The sequence below is a fragment of the Garra rufa genome, chromosome 1 (genome assembly GCF_049309525.1).
Source record: "Garra rufa chromosome 1, GarRuf1.0, whole genome shotgun sequence".
Lineage (NCBI taxonomy): Eukaryota > Metazoa > Chordata > Actinopteri > Cypriniformes > Cyprinidae > Garra > Garra rufa.
Window position 1 is genome coordinate 20,880,795 of NC_133361.1, and position 23,137 is coordinate 20,903,931.

Here is a 23,137-nt window from a genome sequence, read left to right on the forward strand (position 1 = left end):
ACACTGAATCGTTATATCAAACATATGTGTTAATATTATATATAATAGGAAATTTCTGGTTAATAAAACTGAATTTCAGTGTTATTTCAGGATTAAATTTAAACACTGATTTTTGAAGTGTTTTGGGATCCTCACAAACACTGTGTGTTTAAATTAGAATCACTGTTATGTATATTTCAGTTATTTAAACAGGGATCAGTCGGACGCGTTGGGCAAAAACAAACAGATGGAAGAGCCAAGAAAAATAGTTCAACATCTCATCCAAGGCTAAGACCCTGATCTGACATAACACTATAGACTATATCAGCCCTCTGTGCATGAATACACCAAACATTCAGCCAAGAAAGACACAGCGAGGCGCAGTATGTCAAATACAAATTTATTAAACATTTGTTTCTTTTATTTTCATTGACATCCTTATCAATATCGTAATAAAATTCCTCTAAAACAGGAGCACACACCTATGTTGTACCAACTGGAGACTTTTACAGCTCTAAAATTCTGCATGTTCGCTTCGGAACATGATGCTGGGAAAAAAATATATATTTATTTTCATATATATATTTATTTTCATATACTGTATTACATCTACATTTCAACTATAATAAAAGGCACTTGGAAAAAAAATGAAAATACTGATATTAAAGTATCTCAAAAATGTGCAAAAAATAAAAATGGTTGCTGGCCTTTCCAGGCCATAGTCTTTATTTGTTAACCCTTTGTGCATCTCTGTGGCACTTCAAGAATGTGTCCTATTATTAGAAACAGACAAATGTCTTAACTTCTACTATATTCTTTTTTTTTTAATTCTAAAATGGTGCTTCATTTATGTACCGTATATAGTTTCTGACATCATCTGTAATATCTAAATTTAAATATCTAGCTATGACTAAATCAGTTTATTGCTTAAGTCTCTCACATACAGTTGGAGTCATTGGGAACGCACCATCATTTTGTTAAGGCCTTTGGAGTCTCCTTTGTGAAACAGTGCGGCCGTTTTCAGAGTGCTCAAAGGGTTAACATTCAAACAGCTTATCTGATATTGAACATTGATGTAGACCTTGACAGGTCTGTGTCAGTATCAGCTTTCACCAGCCAACAACATGAGAAAAGAGAGTAGGAGAAGGTGGACAAAGAGATTTCAGACTTGTTGGAAAGGGTTAATAAACGTAATTTCCGGGAAAACCTTCTAAATGCATGCTGATGTCAAAGCTCTCCAAATCTGAGAGGATTGTGTTTGATTACTGTATGTATTTGCATGTTGAAAGTCTTCATGGGGTTAACCTTTTCTTGGCGCTGATTGACTAAATAAAAATAATCTGGGGCCGTGTAAGGGTCCGCGGCCTAGTTTTGAAACTTGGCGCACAATCAAGAAATGGACAGTGGCAAGTTTTTTCTAGCAGTGAATGGTGAAAGCTGCTCTTGCTCCGATTTTAGGTTTCTGTTGGACTTCCTATTTTGGACATTTGTTGAACGTCCATTATACAGGATAGATGTATGTAAACTTCAAACATCATGGTATGATTATGGCCTAAATGTGAGGGTTTCTTACTCAAACCCTTCCCGCAAATGTATCCCAACTTTTCCTCACGATTCACCAGCTGGAGAAAGCTGAACACAAAATAGCGCAAGCAGAAACGAAGCAACTTCAACATCAGGAAATGTCACGTCCATAAACAAAAACAAAAGTCAGTAAAACAAAACAGCATTAATTGTATAGTTTCCACAAACAATAAAACAAAAATAATTACGTAATAAGACTCTGAGTGTAAAAATGGTTTGGAGGGGAGGGGAGGGCAGGGTACATGCTTGAAGGAAGTGCGACTGTTTCAGTCGGAATGTTTTTACATTACATTCGTTTGTTCTATAATAAAATTGTCTCCCAATTATCGAGTAATGGACAGCCCGGTTCATCTCTGTTACAGAAGTGCTTCTCCTAAGACAGAGACTGTTACACGCCTGAGTTCAGGAGAGAAGACTTAATCAAGAGTGTTATTTTAATCTGAATGAGGTCTTGATTGTGACCGATCGATCATCAATGGAGGATGACAAAGACTGTGTAGAGTCTCTCACATGACCCACTTCTGGACTTCAGTGCACTTTTCAACAAGAATTATATGGCACTTTGACATCATAAGAGTTTGAATTTGAAAATCTGCCTTGGTTTGTGTTGTACAACTTGATGTGCCTAAAATCTAGCAGTGATCACATAATGGCACATCATGCAACAGAGGAAAAGCATGGCAAATGGGGTCTAATGTGAAATTTTTTGTACTTGGAGTATCGCCTACAACTCCATTTGTGTCAGGTGACGTCATGAGTAATGCTGAAACTTCAACAGTTTGATGCATTGGAGAACATTGATGTGGGTCATGTGAAAGTGTCTTAGATCAAAATGCTAAAATCAAATGTCCCTGCTTTAATCTCTGGGTGTACAATTTGATTTTAGCACAGTGATTTTATTTGGGGCAAACTGAAAGCAAAGTTATTTTAACCAAACTAGGCCCTTAATCGTTGCAGTACACTCAAACTGGTGTATTGCATGTGTCAGCATGTTTACTAGGTCGTGGATAGCAGTTATTTTAAACATTCCATATTTCCGTATCAGCCAACGGTCCTTTGTTTTACCCTGCCGTGCTAGTATGCTGCAAAGCAGGACAATGCTGTTAAATCTGGCCCTTGGTTCAGCTATTAGTGTGCAGTACAGGTAATGACCAGAAGATGGCACTATTTACAACAGTGTCATGTCCTATGGGGCGTTAGCATGACCGCTTGGTGAGCTTGTGCCCTTGTATGACTTAAAACTCAGTCAGTCTGAGCCTTGTGTCTGTAAATATCTTATTCAACAAAACAGAGCTAGTCAAGGTTTCTATTTCCTCCTCATCAGAGGACAGATTGTCGTTCATACTTATTAAAAAATGTATGCTTACATTGCAGTGACACAGCTAGCAGCAAATGCAAGGGTCGTCGTATAGCTTGCAATAGCATTGAGCTAAGGAAGTTCACTTGCAAGGAATGCAGAGGGTACCCGGTGACCAAGTTGGGACTCGGGACAGTCTGAAGCAGGGGTGTCAGTTCCTGCTCCTAAGAGTTTAGCCAAAGCCCTAAGTAAACACACCTGAACCAGTTACTCAAGGTCTTCAGGATCATTAGAAACTTACAGCCAGGTGTGCAGGAGCTAAAATCTGCAGGAAAGTGGCATACCAGGGCCAGAATTGGACAACAGATGTTGATTGATGGCAAGATTGCTCTCGCCTGACCTACGACCTCAGCACCCTTTTGCAAACCTGACCAAGCCCATGCGATTTAGCCTCAAAGATCTCTAGCTCACTACACTTAGAGGTCTTTTCATAACGCACAGAATGGCTTGAAGGTCAGTTCCTGAAGAATAATACATTTGTGTCTTTAGTGTGTTGCCTACACTGTCGTCCAAAAGTTTCTCTTACGCATAAATACAATTGTCTTTTGAAGCAAGGGCACAGATTCCAAAGTCTGCTGTATAGATCAGTGCTCTCATAAAACAGAAAACAAAGTGTATAAGACTTGGGGTTCAATCCTGCTTCTGGAGGGCCAGTTTCCAGCAGTGTTTAGACCAAGGTGGCCAAACCTGGCCCTCAAGGTCCACTGTCCTACAGAGTTTAGCTCCAGTCAACTCACCTGCCTGTAATTTTCTAGTAATCCTGAAGACCTTAATTAGTTTAGTTGTAACTACACTTTGCAGGACAGTGGACCCCAAGGACCAGAGTTGGACACCACTGGTTTAGCTCCAAACCTACTTAAACACACCTGAAGCAGTTAATCAGGCTCCTCAGGATTAGTTTAAATTTCCAAACAGGTGTTGAAGACAAACTATTTAGGAAGTTGTCCTTCCAGGAGCAGGTTTGGACAACCCGTTAATCAGGCTCCTCAGGATTAGTTTAAATTTCCAAACAGGTGTTGAAGACAAACTATTTAGGAAGTTGTCCTTCCAGGAGCAGGTTTGGACAACCCTGGTAATAAGATAAGCTGGGAAGAAATAGAATGGAATGGAGGTGAATGTTTGGCCTCTTTATGAATTGTTACACTGATTTCATTTCAAGATACCATCCCTATTCCCACAAGAAACAGGTAGCTGTGTCAGACCATAAGGTACAAATTAGAACTGAAGTAGTGCTAAAAGTTTAAGATAGTGTCACCTCCAAGCAGAACTGCATTTGCTTGAAAACCCCCCATAGGCTTGCCTCTGACCTATGACCCCTGTTCCACCCCCACCCTTCCCCTGCGGTTCCTCTGGAATGTGGCGCTCAGTTGACCACAGCTGGCTTCAGCACCACTGGGCCAGAAGGGATGACAACCCAAGACAGGGGGTCGTGGGATGCCCCCGTAGACAAGTTGAGCACTCCGCCGTGGATCTCGTCCTCACCCTCCTCACCTCTGGCCTTGCCCTTGCCGTGGTCCCTGCGCTCCGAGCCCAAAATAGGCACCATGGGCAATCCCAATGTGGAAGATGAGAAGGTAGGAGACAGCAAAGGTGACTTGGCCAGGGCAAGCGGGGAACCACCGAAGGACAGGATGGACGTCCCCCCAAGCCCAGCTGGAGGGGAGCCTGGGCAGCCCAGCGTGCTCAAGTCCAAGGGGCGGGGACTGAGGGGAGACAAGGGGAGGGCGCCTCCGAGACCCTGCAGACCGTGACTGCCCAGGAGAGCGGCAGCAGCACCAGGAATGATGATGTGGGCCCCACTGACGTAAGACAGCTCAGATTCTTTCCCCACCCCTGCAATGTGCCCTGGCTTCATCAGAGAGCCCACCCCACCTGGACCTCCCTGCTCCTGGGCTACAAAGTGCCCATGAGCCTTGATATGCTTCCTCAGAGAGCTGGGGTCCGTGTAGCGTTTCAAGCAGCCCACCATCTTGCAGTAGTAGGGCTTGTCCACATAATGTGTGCGCGTGTGTTTGAACCGGTCACTGGAATTGGAGTAGCGCTTGTTGCAGCCCTCATAAGGACAGATGTAAGGCTTCTCTCCTGAAATACAAGCACCAAGTTAGCCAAGGTCTTGTAATCATCACACATCTATCCATGCATTTAACTTGGTACTGACCTGTGTGTGAGCGGTTGTGAATCTTGAGGTTCTCAAGTCGGGAGAAGCTCTTGTTGCAGGTGGGACAGCGGTGAGGTTTCTCATTGGTGTGAGTACGGATGTGTATCAGCATCTTGTACCTAATAATGTAGACATTAGATTTAAGATAAGTTGGGGTGCCCAGACTCGGTCCTGGAGGGCTGGTGACCTGCAGAGTTTAGCTCCAACCCCAATTAGACACACCTGAACCAGCTAATCAAGTTCTTACTAGGCATACTAGAAACTTCCTACCAGGTGTGTTGAGGCAAGTTGGAGCTAAACTCTGCAGGACACCAGGGGCCTCATTTATAAAGACTTGCGTAGAAACCATCCTTGATTTTATCTAAGAACTTTTCTGATTTGATCGTAAGAGCGATTCAGAGAAAACGAACGTACCACGAAATCCATGCGTACGCCAGTCATTCGGTTATAAATCACAAATGATCGTGGAATTGTGTGCAGCTGAATGTTCCGCCGTCGAAACGCCCCTGCTTAATTAATTAACATATAAAATGAGCTCATTCCTAAAGCAAAAACTCTGTGACAATGGCAAGTAAAAAGGAGCGCAAGAAATCAAATTATAGTGAGGCTGAACTATCTGCAATACCAGGCATTACCACAAGGAAACGGTCGTACGCCAAGCTGGAATCTGACGTGGAGATAAGTACTTTTCCACGTCAAAGACGGTTTTTATAAATCTGTGCTTTGACGTGGATTTGATCGTACGAACACTCTAAGATCAAATCAGTGCGTAAAAAAGTTTTATAAATGAGGCCCCAGCCCTCCAGGACCAAGTTTGGGCCCTCCATCCTAAGTAAAACTTGAAGGTTCCCCTAGTGGCTACAAGATCAACAGAATGCTCTAAATCAGTGGTTCTCAACTCCAGTCCTTGGGGCCTACTGCTCTGTGCATTTAGTTTGTTTCTGAATCTGACACTCAGTTCAGTTCATGGATCTTTCTCCTAGCGAGCTGATGATATGAATCAGGTGCATTAAATGAAGGAGACATACAAAATGTGCATAGGAGTGGGCCCTGGGGACTGGAGTTGAGAACCACTGCTCTAAATCATGTTGTCTATGAATCATTTAGCACCAGCAGGGGCCAGTAGCATAACCTCAGCCTCTATGTTAAGACTCAGTCTTAACCCTTTCAGTGGTGAGTTTAAAATATTCTAGGGGACCCCTGAGAGTGAGTTTTTTTTTAAGCGACCGTTATTTTAGAACGTTCGCCCTTATTGTTTCCATGGCGACGCATCAAGCTTGTCACGTGACACAACACCGACACACTAGCACTGTATGACAGATAGATCGCTTTTATTTCGTTTTTCCTTTTTTATTCAGAATACTCACACACTTGCTCATCATGCCATGAACTGTCTGATATTCCGATTCACAAATATGTGTGAATTAGTGTGTTTCGTCATTTAAAACCCTATATAAATGATCTGGATCGTAATCTGTAATGTGAGATGGGTGCCGCCATGTTTGTTTGCACTGCCGTTCAGAGAGTCCTGTCAAGCGGATTTACAGCACGTAAATTCAACCGTTTCTCTGGAAATACATTAAAGTAAGTGGCTGGTGAACTAGAAGAGGAATAGAGTGAACTTTTTAGTTACTTAGACTGTGTATGTGAATAATATGAATAAAACACATCAGCAAATTATATTTGAATAGACTGCTGTTTGCTGCTTCAATATACATATGTGTGTATTTTTACAAACTCTAAATGTCTTGTTTTACTAGTACTTATGTGTATTTAAATGTCTGAAACCTAAAAGCGTTGTGTGGTTAAAAACACTGCAAAGCTGTGATTATATGACAAGCGCAATGCTCGTCCGTCTCTGGCTCAGCGCGCCAAAGCGCGGTTTGAATTTGTCAGTTGCGTGACGTCACCGAACGTTCTAAATCCCATATATGGGACCGTACTCCCAGGGGCACAGAAATTAGAATCCCATATGTGGGACCGTACCGCTCAAAGGGTTAAGAAATAACCAGCAGCTAGCCAAGGGGTAATGAGTCTTATTGTTTGGATTCAAATAAGACTAGTCTACGTTCTTATAAGGGCTTTCGTACGGGTAGTTCTAAGAACTTAGCTCTAGGAATTAGCTAGCATGGTGGTTCCTAGAGAACCAATTTCTGCTTCTGGCCATTTTCCTGGTTGCTTTCACACCAGGTCATCAGCGAAGTCTTTATTTGCGGCATTTACAAACATCAACAAACGGTGAATGAAGGACACAGCGATCGGGGCTGTTTTTTGTTGTGTGTCGTGGGTTTCATGAAAACGGAGAATGTAAATGCAAAATGTAAACTCTTTAAAGAGCTTGAAAATCTGACTAAATCTTCTATGGAAACTTGCAGAGTTACATATCATCGAGGCTGAGAAAAGAACATAACACTGCAGACAACAGGTACCTAAATGCCGTTATCACCATTTTCACCATTCAAAAATGCTGGGTAGCCGGAGTTTCGTTTGCGTTTGGCCAATTGGCGTACACTTACGTCAGCGGTAGTTCCTATAGAACTGTTTTAGACCCTATTCTGAAGTAGTAGTTCCTAGTTCCTATGGAAATAGTGGGTACTTACTCAAAAAGTTTTAGGAACTACGGTTCCTCCGGCACGAAAGCCCCTTATGTAACAGACTTTAAAAAGACTTTTAAACACACCTGGCATTAAATCCCCGTCCTTTGCGTGCACATCCCTCCCAGTGGCAACAGTACCCAGAATCCTTCTCAGGCTTCACATGGAAGTCATTGACGTGATCCACCAGGTCTTGCAAGGAGTCAAAAAGTAGGTGGCACTGTGACAAGAAAACATGCACAATGAGCTCAGGTGAAAAATGCACATTAGCACCTGCATTAAACTGCTTCTAACTCTCACCTTCCTCCAGCGACAGGCCAGCTGTTCATCTGCGGAGAGGTCTGGAGATGCTCGTGTGTCCTTGGGCTGCCGAATGAACATTGATGAAGGCAGGTGAAGCCCTCCACCTCCTCCAATGGGCACAAAGAACTGAAACGCTTGAGACGTGGCCCCTCCCTCCACATAACGGATATGAGCCGAGTCCTGCGGGAACAAAACCAGAAAAGCCAAACATAATTCAAGCATCTTTATCTTTTGTACAGCAGGCCAGCGATTCTAGTAATAGCAGTTAAACTCAGTAACAGCAGCTACAGGAGGTCCGTGTTCGGTAATCGCCCTCTCAGTGGGAGACTCTTATGAGCGTTTTGCTAGATGTGGCGGCTCGTCCTCTCCGTGTTTCTGCCCCCAGCTGTGCTGATCTGAGCTAATGCTCAGCCACACTTTACACTCAACCACAGATTTGAGACTTTAATGAGAGAAAGTGAAATGGCAGGGCACCAACAAATGTAACACAATACCAACAAAGAATGTCATACATGGAGCTTTATTTTGCACAAGTTTAATACTTAGCGTTTAGAGGTTTGTTTGTGTTTCCACCCCTAGGTATGAGCAACAGTAATAGCGATGCTTAGGAAGGGTTCATTAGAGCAGAGACAATGATGGTTTTGACTGGACAACAGTGTCAGGGCTGTCTGGGAAGGTTTTAGGTATGTGAGGAAAAATGTGCATGGAAAATCATGTAGAATGAGTCTCAGTGGTGCCATCATCTAAGACCTGGCCGCTGTTTGTCCATTGGCTTGAAGGAGGGGTGGCAGCCATTGGAGACACATAAGCACACAAAAAGCCATGCATCTCGCTTCCAATTCAATTTCGAGTGAATTAAATTAAGCAGAAAGAGCTCTGTGTGGCTGTACCTCTCTGTAAATTTGATTTAATCTCGCGTCCCATCCGTCAGCCCCACGGACAGGGAAAGAGAGGCACTTTTGTGAAGGGACACAGGGGGCACTTGATAAGAAACATCACTTTTGGGTCACTGAGTGTAATCAGTCTGAATGTCTAAAGTGAGGGACAGTCCTTTGCATTTAATGCACACGTGCTTATGACAGAACTGAGTCTTGGGTTGCATAAGAGTCCCTGTTGCTGCTTCTCACCTCTCTTGATGCTTAATGATATCTCAAGAATAAGGACAACAAATCTGATGTGACACTTTGATCTGACCATGTTTTGGTACATACCTTTCTATCGAAGTTATCTGACATTATCAAGATGAATTTGCTCTGACACAGTTTAGCTCTTAAGTTCTTGTCATATTTTATTACCATTTTCTAAACTTTAATAAATAAACTGTGATAATGTGAGAAATGTTGAAGAATAAATTTTTTGGGAGAGTGCAAACAAAATTTCTTGCATTTCACTTAATATACATACAAATGCTTAACACAATATACATTTAGTTTTTTACAAACGCTTTTGTATTAATGTCTTTACTGTCTCTTTTGAACAGTTTAATGTGTCCTTGCTGAATAAAAGTATTAATTTCTTTACCATAACACTTGTGTTAAAGATACATTTTGTGAAAGTCTAGTTTTAAGACAATTTTGATCTTGAATTATAGATATTTTAACTAAAAAACCAGTAAAAAAAAAAAAAAAAATGTAAACAAATGGTATGCGGGACACAACTCAAAATGTCACCAAAAATAGACTGTTTTTTTCTTGTGTTTAACTGTGAAGTATTGAAAGTTATACAGTTGAAGTCAAAAGTTTACATACACCTTGCAGAATCTGCAAAATGTTAATTATTTTACCAAAATAAGAGGAATCATACAAAATGCATGTTGTTTATTTTTAAGTACTGACCTGAATAAGACATTTCACATAAAAGATGTTTACATATAGTCCACAAGAGAAAATAATTTAATTTATAAAAATGAAAGTTTTCATACACTTGATTCATGGTACTGTGTTGTTACCTGAATGATCCACATCTGTGTTTTTTGTTTAGTGATAGTTGTTCACGAGTCCCTAGTTTGTCCTGAACAGTTAAACTGCCTGCTGTTACTCAGAAAAATCGTTTTGGTCCCACAAATTTTTTGGTTTTTCAGCATTTTTGTGTATTTGAACCCTTTCCAACAATGACTGTATGATTTTGAGCACCATCTTTTCACACTGAGGACATCTGAGGGACTCATATGCAACTATTACAGAAGGTTCAAACACTCACTGATGCTCCAGAAGAACAAATTATGCATTAAGAGCTGGGGGTGAAAACTTTTTGAATTTGAAGATCAGGGTTACCTTATTTTGTCTTGTGGAGAACATGTAAGTAGCTTCTGAAGGGCAGTACTAAATGAAAAAAATATGATATTTAGGCAAAATAAGAAAAATGTACACATCCTCATTCTGTTCAAAAGTTTTCACCCCCGGTCTTAATGCATCGCTTTTCCTTCTGGTGCATCAGCGAGCGTTTGAACCTTTTGTAATAGTTGCATTAGTGTCCTTCAGATGTCCTCAGTGTGAAAAGATGGACCATTCAGCTGTGGATCATTCAAGTAACAACAGAGTATCAAGTGTATGTAAATTTTTGAACGTGGTCATTTTTATAAATTGTCAACGTCTTTCATGTGAAATATCTCATTCAGGTCAGTACTAAATAAAAAAAGAACATCCATTTTGTATGATCCCTCTTATTTTGGTAAAATAATTAACATTTTGCAGACTCTGCAAGGTGTATGTAAACTTTTGTTCCTATGTACAAGTCCTCTTCCCTAGCATTGTCAACTCACCCTGGTGAAAATGTGAGCTGCTCCATTTCCATTGGAGAGATCCGGAGAGCAGGCAGTGTTTCTGGAGGACGGGGACATGCTGAGGTCCACGGCGGGCGGGGTGGGGGTCTCCGACTTGTCCTGTAGAACACCTACTGACACACAAACACATCTCTGTTATATTCTTGGAATTGATGGTGTTTTCTATGACATACTGTACTGATTTGTTTACCAGTGTGTGGAGAGGCAGGAGAGGCTGGAACGATGACTGCGGTTCCGTCGTCTGCCATCCGCAGCTGCCCCGCCCCCTTGGCGTGAATGGGAGAGGGAGTGAGAGTGGGCGGAGACCTGGCACCTCTATCCCGCCCACTAATCCGCCCCCTCGACACCTTCAGGTCCAGCGGCTCGTCTAAGGACAGCATGACGGCATGCGGACCAGAGCCTGCAACCTGTACAGACAGACAGAGAGAAATTTAGGTGAGAATATTGAAACTTTCACACAGATCCTGTAACAACAGGACAGTTGTTGCATAAGAGCAGTCAGCATTCATAACACCACCATGAATTTTATGATTTTCAAAAGAAGCTTCCTTTAATGGACCAGAACGGTTCCATAATTTCATAGTTGACATTCAGATGGAGAGGTGTGTTATGGGAATGTGACCCTGAACCACAAAACCAGTCTTAAGTAGCACTTGAGACTGTTTATATCTTAAGTATACTTGTAGCAATAGCCAAAAATACATTTTATGGGTCAAAATGCAAAAAATATAAAGTAAAGATCATGTTCCATGAAGATATTTTGTGAATTTCCTACTGTAAATATGTAAAAACTTTCATTTTAATTAGTTATATGCATTGCAAGGTACTTAATTTGGACAACTTTAATGGTGATTTTCTCAATATTAAGATTTTTTTTTTTGCACCCTCAGATTCCAGATTTTCAAATAGTTGTATCTCGGCCAAATATTGTCCTATTCTAACCTATGGAAAGCTTATTTTATTCTTTTAGAATAAAGGTGTATATAGGTGTATAAATCTCATTTTGAATGTTCAGTTTTCATTTTAATTTTAGTTCCATTTTTAGTCATTGTAATTTTTTTCACATGTAATTTTTTTATTACTATTAAGTAAAATTTTATTGAAGTTTTATTTTTTATTCATGTACTTTTCCAGTATATTAGTCCTTCAATTTAAACCTATTTCAGTTAAAAATTTCATTTACTTTTATTTTTCATCGAATAATAACCCTGTTTTTATCTCAGATATGAGCATTAAAAGTAAAGAACAGTCATTTAAATTTTAGTATTTTTTAGTAATTTTATGCACTCAAATAATTTTAATATATACTTAAAATTATATTAATATTATAATATTATTTTTTTATTTTTTAATATTATATTTAATGTTTAATATATATTTTTGGAATATTACTATTTAGGTTGAAATCTATTTATTTGTTTTTCTGTATTTATATACTTTTTCCAGTAATTTAGCGCCTTCAATTTAAATCTAATTCAGTTTAAATTTTGATTTACTTATTTTTTCATTTAATAACATTGTTTTTTTTATATCTCAGATATGAACATTAAAAATAATGAACATATATTTAAATTTTATTTACATTTTAGTACATTTTTAGTAATTTTGTGCACTCAAATAATTTTAATATATTTTTGGAATATTAATATTTAGGTTGAATTTATTTTTATTTCATTTTTTATATACCTTTTCCAGTAATTTTGGTCTTTCAGTTTAAACCTGTTTCCATCTTATTACCCTGTTTTCATTTCAGATATTATATTTTAATATTTTAATTTTAGATACATTTTTAGTCTTTTTTTTTGTAATTTTGTGTTTATTTTTTTATTATTTGTTCCTTCATTTTAAATCTATTTCAGTTAAAATTTTCATTTACTTTATTTTTCATCTAATAACCCTGCATTAATAATAATGAACATACATTTTAATTTTAGTTACATTTTTAGCAATTTTTTAGTAATTTTGTGTATTCCTATAATTTTAATATGTTTTTTAATTGTTACCATTCAGGTATAATTAATTTTTATTTCTTTTTTTATTTTTTATATATACCTTTTCCAGTAATTTTAGTCATTCAGTTTAAACCTCTTTCAGTTAAAATTTTAATTTGCTTTAGGTTTTTCATATAATCTCAGATATGAGCATTAAATATAATGAACATTATTAGGAAAATTAATAAACCGAGGATAAATTAAAAACAATATCTGCCAATACCTAGTTTTTTGGTGGTTCTGCTTTTTGCTAATTACATATAATGTTTTTTATAATGTCCTATTTTTATGTTTTCGAAAATGGTATGTGAAACATATTATATACATATATTCAAATATTTAAGCTCAGAATTTTTTCTTTTATTCAGCAAGGATGCATCAAATTGATCAAAAGTCATTGTAAAGACATTTATAAGCTCACAAAATATTTTTATTTCAGAGAATATTAGAATGATTTGTGAAGGCTCATGTGACACTGAAGACTGAAATAATGATGCTGAAAATTCAGGTTTGAGCACACAAATAAATTACACTTTACAATATATTCACATAGAAAACAGTTATTTTAAATCACAATAATATTTCACAATTGTACAGTTTTTACAGTATTTTTAATCAAATAAATGCAGCCTTGCTTAGCAATAAAGTCTTTCAAAAACATAAAAAAGAGCATATGTGACCCTGAAGCACAAAACCAGTCTTAAGTCGCTGGGGTATATTTGTAGCAATAGCCAAAAATACATTGCATGGGTCAAAATTATTGATTTTTCTTTTATGCCAAAAATCATTAGGAAATTAAGTAAAGATCATGTTCCATTAAGATTTCTTGTAAAATTCCTACTGTAAATATATCAAAATGTAATTTTTGATTAGTAATATGCATTGTTAAGAACCTAATTTGGACAACTTTAAAGGTGATTTTCTCAGTATTTTGATTTTTTTGCACTTTCAGATTCCTGATTTTTAAATAGATGTATCTCGGCCAAATATTGTCCTATCCTAACAAACCATACATCAATAGAAAGCTTATTTATTGAACTTTCATATGATGTATACATCTCAGTTTTGTAAAATTTAACCTTATGACTGGTTTTGTGGTCCAGGGTCACAAATGTTTATTAGTATGTCTTCTAAGTTAACTCAGTGAGTGCTTTTGAGCAACCCAAGTAGTTTACTCCATTATACGAAAGCAATGTAGTATGCATACTATTCAATGCAAAAAGTAGTATGTTGAGGTGCTTTGTCCTGAGACATTCATACTTTGCAAGAAAACGTTTCTCCTATTTGCCCATTGTTCTAAACATCACACACACACACGGTCAGCCCGACTGAAAAAAACATCCCAGACCTCACACAATTACTTCCACTAGCTTTCCCCTCGCACATACTGTCCTCACAATTACACCCATTACAGCTTCCACATTCCTCCCGACTGCATGCGAAATACAGCGTTCGCAGAGCTCCACCTCAAACCGCAGTTTCACATCTCTTTCTGTGTGACATATAAGCATGCTGAATGGCTCTTTGAGAGGGTTTAGCTTGTGCCAACACGAGGAAGGTCAGCGAGGTGAAGGCAGCGGGTCACCGGGTTCAGCCGCCCGGCCGACAGGGCCAATAATCGGCAGATAACCGCACACAGAGCTGCATTATCAAGCAGATCTGCATCCTCTGGCCCCCCACAATGTCTCAACCGCATCCTGAAATGATCTGTGTCCTCTCGGAAAGTTCTCTAGTTTTTGCTCTTTGATGGCGTGCCAAAGCAACAGCGAGCGGCGATTGGTCGGAGGAGTAAACAGGTTAATGTGCAATCCGTAGTATCTCCAGCCGTCTGGTGTGTGGACTGAACCTGTGCTATCTCAGAGCGTGGGGTGGGGTTGGAGACGTGATATGTGTGGTATGTTAAGGGTTTGAGTTAATGATTTTCACATGATTGTGTCTCAATACGGCGGATAAAGACTCTGCTTTGCTGCTTTGTAACTCGAGTCCATTGTGTGGTCTGAGCATCCAGTCAGAAGCTAAAAACAGCATTCACAGACCATTTTACTTTTGTCACACCACATATTTTTTGAGTGAGTCTGGACAGTTGACAAGAAAAACACGCAGGGAAGGACTTGATTTTATCTGTTAGGTTTACTCCACCAGGTGGCTGAACAATATGAGGCTTTGGGACGTCAGTTGAAAAGGAAACTTGTTTCATATTTTTGATTTAAGACTATGAAGGTGGTTCATATTTATTTCTTTTGGAATAACATGCATGGATGAATTCTGAACTATAGGAACAGGAATGTTTTAAAGTAAATAGGATCAATTTTAGGAATACACAATAAGTTATATGTGACCCTGGACCACAAAACCAGTCATAAGGTTAAATTTTACAAGATGTATACATCATGAAAGCTGAATAAATAAGCTTTCTACTGATGTATGGTTTGTTAGGATAGGACAATATTTGGAAATCTATTTGAAAATCTGGAATCTGAGGGTGCAAAAAAATCAAAATACTGAGAAAATCACCTTTAAAGTTGTCCAAATTAAGTTCTTAACAATGCATATTACTAATCAAAAATTACATTTTGATATATTTATAGTAGAAATTTTACAAAAAATCTTCATGGAACATGATCTTTACTTAATTTCCTAATGATTTTTGGCATATAAGAAAAATCAATAATTTTGACCCATGCAATGTATTTTTGGCTATTGCTACAAATATACCCCAGCAACTTAAGACTAGTTTTGTGCTCCAGGGTCACATATTAGTCTTATTTTATTTTATTTTATTTTCATTAATCACTATTCATATTGAATGTCGTTGTCCAGTTTTATGTGTTTTATTTTTTTTCTTAATCAGTATTCATCTTGACTACTGTCCAGTATTTAATACTGAACTTGTTTCACATTTTGATTGATTTTTATTTTATTAATCAGTATTCATATAGAATGTCAATGCCCAATGTTATGTATTTTATTTTATTAATCAGTATTGATATTGAATATCATTGTGTAATCTTATTTATTGTATTTTGTTTTATTCTATTTATTTATATTTAATTAAATATCATCCAGTATTTAATACTAAACTGGTTTAACACTTTATTTTATTTTATTGTATTAATCAGTATTCATATTGAATATTGTTGTCCAATTTCATGTATTTTATCTTATTAATAAGTATTCATATTGACTATCGTCCAATATTTAATACTGAACTTTCACATTTTGATTGATTTTATTTTATTATTTTAAAATTTTATTTTAATAATCGGTATTCATATTGAATATTGCCGTTTATTTTATTTTATTTTATTTATTTTGTTTTGTTTTATTTTATTAATCAGTATTGATATTGAATATTGTTGTCTTATTTTATTTAGTTTTGTTTTGTTTTATTTTATTAATCAGTATTGATACTGACTACCGTCCAATATTTAATACCGAGCTGTTTTTATTTATTTTAATTTTTTTTATTAGTCAGTATTGATAGACTATCTTCCAGTATTTAATACTGAACTCGTTTCACATTTTGATTTATTTTTATTTTATGAATCAGTATTGATATTAACTACCGTCCAATATTACTGAACTCGTTATACATTAAAAATTTTTTTTCATTATTTTATTTTTATTAATCAGTATTGATATTGAATATATATCCAATTTTATTTTATTTCATTTTATTTATTAATTTTATTTTATTATTTTTATTAATCAGTATTCATATTGAATATCATCCAGTATTTAATTTTGAACTCAATTAACATTTTATTTTATTTTATTAATCAGTATTGATATTGACTAGTGCCAATATTTAATACTGAACTCATTTCACATTTTTTTAAATAATTTTATTTTTATTAATCTGTATTGATATTGAATATTGTCGTCCAGTTTTATTTTATATTATTTTTTATTTCATTATTTTTATTCATCTTATTTTATTTTACTTTAATATGTTAATTTATTTTATTTTGTCTTTATTGAATTTTGCCAATATTTAATACTGAACTTGTTGCACATTTTGATCTATTTTATCTTATTATTTTATTCATCTTATTTTATTTTATTTTATTAATCAGTATTGACATTGACTAGTGCCAATATTTAATACTGAACTCAATTTCACATTTTTATTATTTTTGTTATTTTATAATTTTATTTTTATGAATCAGTATTTGTATTAAATATCATCCAGTATTTCATACTGAGGTCGTTTCACGTTTTAATGTATTTTATTTTACTTTTATTAATTAGTATTGATATTGAATATTGTTGTCTATTTTTATTTTCTATTTAATCTTGTTTTATTTTACTTTAATATTTCATTTAATTTTATTTTATTTTATTTGTAATAATCAGTATTCATATTGAATATCATCCAATATTTAATACTGAACTTGTTTCACATTTTGATCTATTTTATTTTTATTAATCAATATTGATATTGAATATTGTCATCTAATTTTCTAATTAATTGATTAAATATTTTTATAATATCAGTATTGATATTAAATATCATAGTCCAATTTTATTGTTTTATTTTATATTATTTTAATCAGTATCGATATTGAATGTTGTGCAATATTTAATAACTAATAGGACATGCTTAATTCTGCCTATGAGTGTTATTTTAGTTATACCCATTATACTTTTCGTTGATGTTTTAAAATGTTAAATTAACTCAATTTAAATTGAATTAAATTAGAATTGAATTCACATAGCTTTTCTAAAAATGACAATAATTTTAAGTCCAGTGCTGTTTGTTTCTTACGATGAAGAGAAGGCCGTTCAGCCCTGGTTCTGGTTATCTTGAGTTTATTGCTAACACACCTGCCTGTAATTTTCCAGTGAACTCAAAGACCTTGATTAGCGGCTTCAGGTGTGTTTGGTTAAAGTTAGGCCTAAGCTCCGTCAGAACGTAAGACCTCCAGGGAGTTTGGAAACCATATTTATAATGTGTGTTCAAGTCTTTCTCTCTCTTTCACTTCCAGTGCAATGCAGCAAAGTGAAGAACAAAAGCATGTGCATTATGCATGCAATATCATGCATAATGCACATATAAAATGCCTACATGCTGCCAGAGACGGATGGGAAAATGTGGTTGTGCAAACACAAACGTGGCTAAATGAATGCATGCAAACTCAATTGTATACAGTTAAGATTCACTATGAAATCTTACGATCAACACCAATTACAGTAGCCAGTAGCTCCCACATGGTTCGCTCAGCCAGAAGTTTCCATAACAAAAGAGCTGCTCACGCTGGTTACTTACGGCTCCATGTGTAAACCATTACTACTCCGTGCCTAAGGCCAGCTGCAATAAATCATTTCTTCCTTATTTTAATTAGCCCCCCCAAACGGTCCACATCTGACCCCCTTCACATTTTGTAGAGCAGTATGATCCAGCCAGTTGAGGAAAAGATTGAGATGTTGGGTTTTTTGTACTGACAGATAAAAGATAAATGGCTCTGAGGTATGAGGCAGGTCAGGGTTGTGTGTTTTTTGACAGGATACAGATTTATAATGCAAGACAGTCATATGGCCACATCCCATCTGGGGTTAAAGATCATCCAGATTGCTACACAAAAGCAATCCTTTCTATGAATAAGAACGAACTTGACATATTAATATAACATTGAGGGGAAAACATTGTGTGTTTTGTGACACTTATACAGGAAAATGAGAAAAAACCCTGTAGATTATTATAATTAGTGATAATTATGTAATAACTGTCAATTATTTAACCATTTGTTGACTTAATTTGTATGGTTTTTTTATTCTATAATTGTTTAAGGACTCTTTTAACTTAAGTACACTACCAGTCAAAAGTTTTTGAATAGTCTTCTGCTCACCGAGCCTCCATTTATCCAAAATACAACAAAAATACTGTAAAATTTAGAATTTTTTACTATTTAAATTAACTGATTTCTATTTGAATATATTTTAAAATTTATTTGTGATCAAAGCTGATTTTTCTGCATCATTACTCCAGTCTTCAGTGTCACACAAATTCTTCAGAAATCATTCTAATATGTTGATTTAATAATAATAATAATAATATGCTGGAACTTTTGTTCCTCAGTTTTTTTGCACTCTTCCCCTTAATTTGTTATAACTTTTGGCAATCTAGAGTATTCAAAATGTTTTTCCCGGTCCGACCGATTGGTAGAACCCAAACGTGAGAATAGTTGATCATATTCAACAGCAATAATCAGCAAGATATGCAAGTTTTGTTCAATTTACTGGCTTTGTTTACATTCAGTGCTGCTAATATGTCCGATTGACGATGTGTTGTGAAAACACTCATCTGTAATGTCTTTAAGGTCACTTTTGGTCAATTTAAAGCATTCTTTCTGAATAAAAGTAATAATTTCTTTCAAAAAGCATTGTAATGACCACAATTGGTAGTGCATGTTCACAACACGATTTCTCTATCAGAGGTTACAGAGTTCACTTTACGTTAAGTGTCATATAAAGCCATAAATAGCAAAGAAATGATTATAGATGCTGAGCCAGATGTCTGCATTTGCCTTGATAAGAAATCCTTAGGTTATATTCACTTGTTAGGTCTTCACTCATAAAGAAATGATGTTTTTTTTGAGGAAAACATTTCAAGATTTCTCTCCATATAGTGGACTTCTATGGTGCCCCTGAGTTTGAACTTACAAAATGTAGTTTCAAATCAGTTACAAAGGGCTCAAAACAATCCCGGACGAGGAAGAAGGGTCCTGTCTATTGAAACATCTGTTATTTTCTATACTGTTAACCTCAAATGCTTGTTAAATGCTCAAATGCCATGACAGTTAGGGCGTGTCGAAAAACTCCCATCTCATTTTCTCCTCCAACTTCAAAATTATCCTACATCGCTGTTTTACATTTTTTGTAAAGGCTGTTTGAGCTTTTTTGCACGTTCACTTTGTAAACACTGGGTCGGTACTTCTGCACACAGCTAGACAAGATGAACATTTGAGGTTAAACAGTATATAAATTGTCAATTTTTTTTTTTTAGAAAATAAACAATCGTTTCACTAGATAAGACCCTTCTTCCTCGGCTGGGATTTTTTTTAGAGTAGATTTTCCCACCAGTTAATCAATGTGTGACAACACCGCTAATACTGGTATCACCGTGAGGGGTGGTCGTTTGAGTTTTACTTTCACTTTAAAATTAGCAGCAATTCAGCATCTAGCAACTGTTTGTTATTAGTTAATTTGACGAAAAACGCTTTAAATTAGCGACAATTCGGCGTGAAGCAGTTGTTTCCTTTTCCTTACTTTCCTCAGCTATTAAATAGCTTGTAAAAGCGTTAAGATTAAGAACTACACTTTCATTCCGGCGTAATAGTCAAGGAAGTTTGCTGCCGAAACAGGTGCAGTAATATCACACAGCACATGTACAAATGCTAACCCAGCTGGGAACTAATTTCAGGTGCTGCGTGATATTACTCCGCCTGCTGCGTCCATATTACGGCAGCAAACTTCCCTGACTATTACGCCGGAATGGGAGTGTAGTTCCTAATCTTATCGGCCTAGAAAATCACAGCTTTACATTTTCTGCTGGTATTAGTACATGATATAACTACAGAAGAGTCAAGTTTTGAATAGAAAAAATATCGAAACTCGTTGGTCATTTTTGAACGCGATGCTACTGGTCTAATAGGATTCAATGATCTATGCTAAGCTATGCTAAAAGTGATATCGCCAGAACAGGAGAACGGCTGAATGGATTTCAAAACGGTAAAACTCAACTTATTAACTCGGGGGGAGTTAGAGAATGAGCCTATTTCCAAAAAAAAGTGGATTGTTCCTTTAAGACGTCTCAATATCTCCCTTGCAGTGCACATGTGCCGACTGAAGAAGGTAAATATTAGTCCCAGTCGCTACGAGGGCTGTTCTATATCTTTCAAGCTATATACATGGCAGGTTTTGTTATGTCTACATCATATTTAAACACCGCGTTTGTCTGTTCACCTCAGAAAACCTCTGAATGAACTCAACGGTTTGTGTCGCAGAGAGCTTTCTAGGATGAGACGGAGCCGAGCGGTAGCGCTCGAATGTGAAGTTTTGGGAGAAGGTGTTGCTCTGCCCCATGCAGACTTCCCCACCCCACCGTGGGGCTGGCAGGGCTTTAAAAGGCAGCATTGTCCATATCCCGCCACCCCCTCGCTCTCTCCCCTGTAGAGTAAACACAGGCCGCAGCAGCTGAAGGAGAGCGTTTGGAACCGGACGCTGGCTTCCACATGGTGCGCCGCTGAATGAAATGTTTGTGCCTCCGCTGTGACCCCGGCGGCCAGAGGCCTCAACGTCCCGGACCCCTTCGCCCTCTTCGCCCCCCTGTGGAAGTCACCAAATCTTCCATTTCCTGGGTAGGGGCGATGTGGGCAAAGAATGGGGTCAGGATAAGACAGGGTCAACGGGAGGGTATGGGTTTCATCGGCTCTGTGAGGTCAAAGCTCTGAGCTGATCCTAATTAACCCGAGATTTCAGAGCGTCACGGGTCACGACATGCTCAGCGTGATCTATTTCTGCTTTCAGGACATGGCGAATGATCGTTTTTGTGAGTTGAGAGCACATGAACGCTACTACAACTAAATTACAGGTGGGACGTTTTAGGTCAGAAGGTTTATTTGTGAATGTTCAGTTCATCTTAGTGTTATTATTGATAGGTGCAACTACAGAAAAATAGTTTTGTTAAATAAAAATAAAATAGAATAAAAGATGAAAAACTTAGAGTTAAACATCTAAAATTAGAACTTTTGCCTTGGCAACTAAATTAAGTAAGTCTAAAATTATTCAAACTTAAACATGAATAATTAAAGTTAAATACAAATATTTAAAAAAAAAAATTGTTAGTTGAAGAACTCAAATCAAATTTAGAAACTAACTAAAATAAGTTTAAGTACTAAAATTATTAAAACTAAGAAATTACACTTAAATAGAAATATTAAAAACAAAATGATCTTTAACAGATCTTAAGATGAATCTTTGTTGTTTATACTTTTACAAACAATATTGTGATGTCAAGATTCTCTTTAGCAGATCTCAAAATGAAAATTAGAAAATACCTAAAGTTTAAGTTCTAAAATGACTAAAACTAAGACAATAAAAAAAATGTACGTTCTTTAGCAGATCCAAAAAATTAATATTTGACTTTTGTACTTTTACTTATAATATTGTAATGTCTAAATTCTCTTGTAGCATTTAAAACTATTGGTTTGATTTAATTTTATTCATTTAAAATAACTGTATTTATTTTTTAACACTAAAGATGATAGAATTTTAAAATTAGAAAAGACAAATATTTTGAAAAAAATAATAAAAATGACAAAAATTTAAACTAAATAAATACTAAAAACAAAATTTAGCATATCTCAATATAAATATTTGTCTTTTATACTTTTACTTATAATATTGTGATGTCTAAATTTTATTGTAGCATTTAAAACTATTAGTTTGATTTAATTTAGTAATTAAAAATCTCTTTATTTTTAAAAACTAAATAATACATATTCTAAATTCTTTTGTACCTAAACTATTGGTTTAATTTAATTTTATAAAAAAATATGTTATTATTTTTTTAACAAAATGCATAACAAATTTACTAAAACTTAAACATAAATTATAAATAGAAATAGTACAAAAAAGTAATGAAAAACAAATATTACTTGGGGAAAAAAACGTAACTGAAAAATAGAAATGTTTTCTTGACAGCTAGCTGAGTACTAACTAAAGTACTAAAATTAAAACTTACATTTAAATAAACCTAAATAGAAATATTAAAGAAAATTATCATTAGTAGATCTGAAAATGAGCATTTGTCTTTTATACTTTTACTTGTAATGTTGTGATGTCTAGATTCTGTAGCATTTAAAACTATTGGGTTTGACTTAATTGTAATAATTTTAATTAAAAAATAATTTTATTAATTTATTAATTTTTTTAACACAAAATATTATAGAATTTTATATTTAGAAAATAATAACTAGTAAAAATTACGAAAACATTACAAAATTACAAAATTTTAAATTTTAAAAAATATATATATATTACTTGGGGAAAAAAACTTGACTGAAAAATATAAATGTTTCCTTGCCAACTATGTAAGTTTATTACTAAAATTCAATCTTAATTATAAATTAAACCTAAATTAGCTTTTTTTTTTTTTTTTTTTTTAAATACCTAAAAAAGACAAATGCTCATGAAAGTTGGTAAAACTGTAAAATATTAAATTAAAAGCTAATTCCAAATATTAATAAATACTGTAACAGTATATAAATAATACTAAAATAACACTGATTTAGCTCGTTATGCATTGTGATCCAGTGATGAGATGATAAGCTGATGTAACCGAACTACATTTCCCATCATTCTCAGCGGCTGCAAAATGTGGCTGAA

General features: G+C 35.7%; 1 protein-coding gene across 2 annotated transcripts in view; it reads right to left on the reverse strand.

The window, feature by feature from the left end:
• Positions 1–363: 363 nt before the first annotated feature.
• Positions 364–23,137, reverse strand: part of LOC141332125 (zinc finger protein GLIS2-like) — a 73,770-nt gene continuing 50,996 nt past the window's right edge. Inside the window, exons 2-7 of one of the 2 annotated variants that reach the window (XM_073837233.1) lie at positions 10,948–11,164; positions 10,737–10,867; positions 7,973–8,155; positions 7,759–7,892; positions 5,079–5,197; positions 364–5,002 (exon numbers count right to left, since the gene is read on the reverse strand). In XM_073837233.1, coding sequence (XP_073693334.1) covers positions 4,284–5,002; positions 5,079–5,197; positions 7,759–7,892; positions 7,973–8,155; positions 10,737–10,867; positions 10,948–11,137 — 1,476 coding nt within the window. In that variant the 5' untranslated portion in view covers positions 11,138–11,164 and the 3' untranslated portion in view covers positions 364–4,283. Of the gene's footprint in view, positions 5,003–5,078; positions 5,198–7,758; positions 7,893–7,972; positions 8,156–10,736; positions 10,871–10,947; positions 11,165–23,137 lie in introns of both variants that reach the window. The other variant, XM_073837224.1, reaches the window with a different exon arrangement.